The sequence below is a fragment of the Pteronotus mesoamericanus genome, unplaced genomic scaffold (genome assembly GCF_021234165.1).
Source record: "Pteronotus mesoamericanus isolate MK-2021 breed Mesoamerican mustached bat unplaced genomic scaffold, CSHL_Meso_final contig_116, whole genome shotgun sequence".
NCBI classification, from domain to species: domain Eukaryota; kingdom Metazoa; phylum Chordata; class Mammalia; order Chiroptera; family Mormoopidae; genus Pteronotus; species Pteronotus mesoamericanus.
The window spans coordinates 11,317,023-11,319,780 of record NW_026555027.1 but is presented as its reverse complement, the minus strand read 5'-3'; the positions used below and the strand labels follow the sequence as shown (position 1 = coordinate 11,319,780).

Here is a 2,758-nt window from a genome sequence, read left to right as displayed (position 1 = left end):
GAAAATACATGGGTGGCTGCCAAGCAATGGGGGCAGTGACTGCTAAAGTGTGAGGGGCTGCATTTGGGGAGAAAAAAAAGTTCTGGAACTAGATAGGATGAAGGGAACACAACATATGAATGTACTTGATGCCATCGATGGGTAGACTCAAAAAAGTTCTAACATGGTAACACTTATATTCTGTGCATTTCATCTCAGTTCAAAAAACATGGCATGACACTTCTCATTAGGGTCACAGGTTCCCAGAACCAAGCTCACTCATGCTCCTGCTCTCGCACGCTCGCTCTTGCTCTCTCTCTCTGCCTCTCTTGCTCCCCCATCTCTCTCTCTCTTTCTCCATTCCCCTCTCTGTAAAATCAACAACCATGTTCTTGCGTGAAGATTAAAATAAGGGAAAAGTTAGAACCTAACTTTGTAATGCAACAGAAGTAACACAAAATATTTCCAAACTATAGGTAAGATCAAAAATATAAAACTATATATCAGAACAGAATTAAAACATTATAATTTTGAATTGGTAAAAAATTCTTAAACATCAAACCCAAATGATAAGCCAAAATTAAAAAGTCGAACTGCTTTCCATAACTAACATGAATCAAACCCCAACCCTAACACCAACCCCAACCGTAAACCCTAACTCAAGGCCATACACTTGGCCCCAGGCCCAGCCCAAATCTGATCCCACAACTCAAATCCTAACTGTAACCTTGATCCCTACCCTAACCTTAACTCTAATCCTAACATGAATCCAAACCCCATTCTGAACCCTGGCACTGAACTCAGGCCTGAATCTGAACCTTAACTTTACCCCTAACCCCAACACCAACCATCTAACACAAACACAGCTGTTGTTCCATAAGCTTGGTATTCATCCTTTGCGGTGACAGGAAGTGGAGAAAAGCTCTTCCATCAGGAGGTGCCAATGTACTTATGTACTTATAAAGAATTTTATTTATTATAAAAACTAAACCAAAATATTTCTGATATACAAAAGTATAAAGAAATGATTTGTACTTATAAAGAATTTTATTTACTATAAAAACTAAACCAAAAATATTTCTGATATACAAAAGTATAGAGTACATACACTTAGAGACACATGTACTTCATCACCTAATTAGGGTTATAATTAACTTACACTCAAAAGAAAACACTGTCCTCATCTGGGTTTATCATTTTTTTATAATTTTTTGATTTCATAACCTTTCCAGTATTACAAAACACAGCACATTGCATGTTATTCCTTTAAAGTTTAAACCCCATATAAAAGTATAGTAATCTAAACATTACATTTAATGTCTCCAATATTTCATAAATTGACAATGGATTGATTATGTTTCTTTACCTTGTTATCTCTGTACAATGGGGACTAAATATGTCATGCAGGCCATTGATAAGCTTCGCCCTTGGAGCACAGATATGAGCCTTGTGGGTGAACATGGATGAAGGGGGGTTCGTATGATCATTCCGTGCTCTCTAAGGGGAAAAAACTCTGCTCCTTGTACTGAAGAAATTCATTCTGGAAATTCTATTCTCGTTCTTAATCAATACAAAAGGACAAATGGTTGGGTAACATGATGAAATAAAGTTATTAATGTTCTCCAGCTGCCAACTTCTCTTATTTCCTAGCTCTGAATAAGCAGTAAGAAAGCTGTTGGTCCAGTAAAAGGAAATAAAGCAGCAAACCAGTATGAGAATAACGTGGGTCGCTTTGTGTTCAGGGGAGCTTCGGGAACAGGAGGTGCTACTGCGGACGAGCTTAGCTGTCTTGTGGTGTCTGGAAAGAACAGTCATCATGTAGACACTATTGCATGCCATCAGAGAGAGAAAGAACAAATCCTGAATGAATATTGTACTGAGGAATGTTACTGTTACCTCATGTGCACATGATGTGACTTTACAAAAATGAGTATAATACCCACATGTAGCATCAGTGATATTCCTCTTGGCCACAGTTCTTACGATAACCTCAGCATAGATGACCATGTTGATGACCCAGAAGAAAACTAAAGAGGGTTGAATGAGTGTAGAGATTTTCTTCTTGAGCCAGGCCCATTTAGAGTTGTTTGGAGCAATAGTCACTGCCTGAAATGTACTCTGGAGAGAGGTTGTGTTCAGAGAAATATTTCGGGTAACTCTCTGGATGAAGAGCACCATTTTACACCCAATATCACCTACCTCAGGTCTAATTCCAAAGGAAAAGATTATATTTGGAACCCCTCTGAATAAGAGGGTCAGGGCATTAGCCAAAGTCAGGTGGGCAAGGATCCCATTGGCAGGCTTCTTCTGACGAGGGAGAATTAAGAAGGTGTACATGTATAATGAAAACAGCAAGGCATTGCCCATGAAACCAACACCAGTCTGAATGGTGAGGAAGATCCCAAAAAGGGTGTCATTGGAAATCATTGTCTGTCGGTCTCTCTTAGGTCTTCCAAACAAGGTCAGCACATCCTATAGACAAACAATTTCACTAGAATGTAAACATTAAAAATAATTAAGACTGAGAAGTAGTTAATCAGGTTTCAAGGATATATATATATATTGCAATATCAAATCCCCATAGGAGAAAAGTAATTGCCACAAACATAACTTAAATTTCAGGTATGCACAGTGGACAGGATATGCAAGTGAATTTAGCCTAAAAGATAGTAGACTTAGGCATTAAAAAAGGAAAATGAAGAAGGAAAAAAACAATTATAACTCTGATAGTACAGTATGGCAGAGAAAAACCTTAGAAACATCAGAAATACTGTAATTA

The 2,758-nt window shown here is 37.9% G+C and overlaps 1 protein-coding gene across 1 annotated transcript; it reads right to left on the bottom strand.

Moving 5' to 3' along the window:
* Window positions 1-1,476: 1,476 nt before the first annotated feature.
* Window positions 1,477-2,445, bottom strand: LOC129072962 (vomeronasal type-1 receptor 3-like). The gene has a single exon (XM_054576582.1). The coding sequence runs from the start codon at window positions 2,404-2,406 to the stop codon at window positions 1,477-1,479; it is 930 nt and encodes a 309-aa protein (XP_054432557.1). The 5' UTR covers window positions 2,407-2,445.
* Window positions 2,446-2,758: the final 313 nt, after the last annotated feature.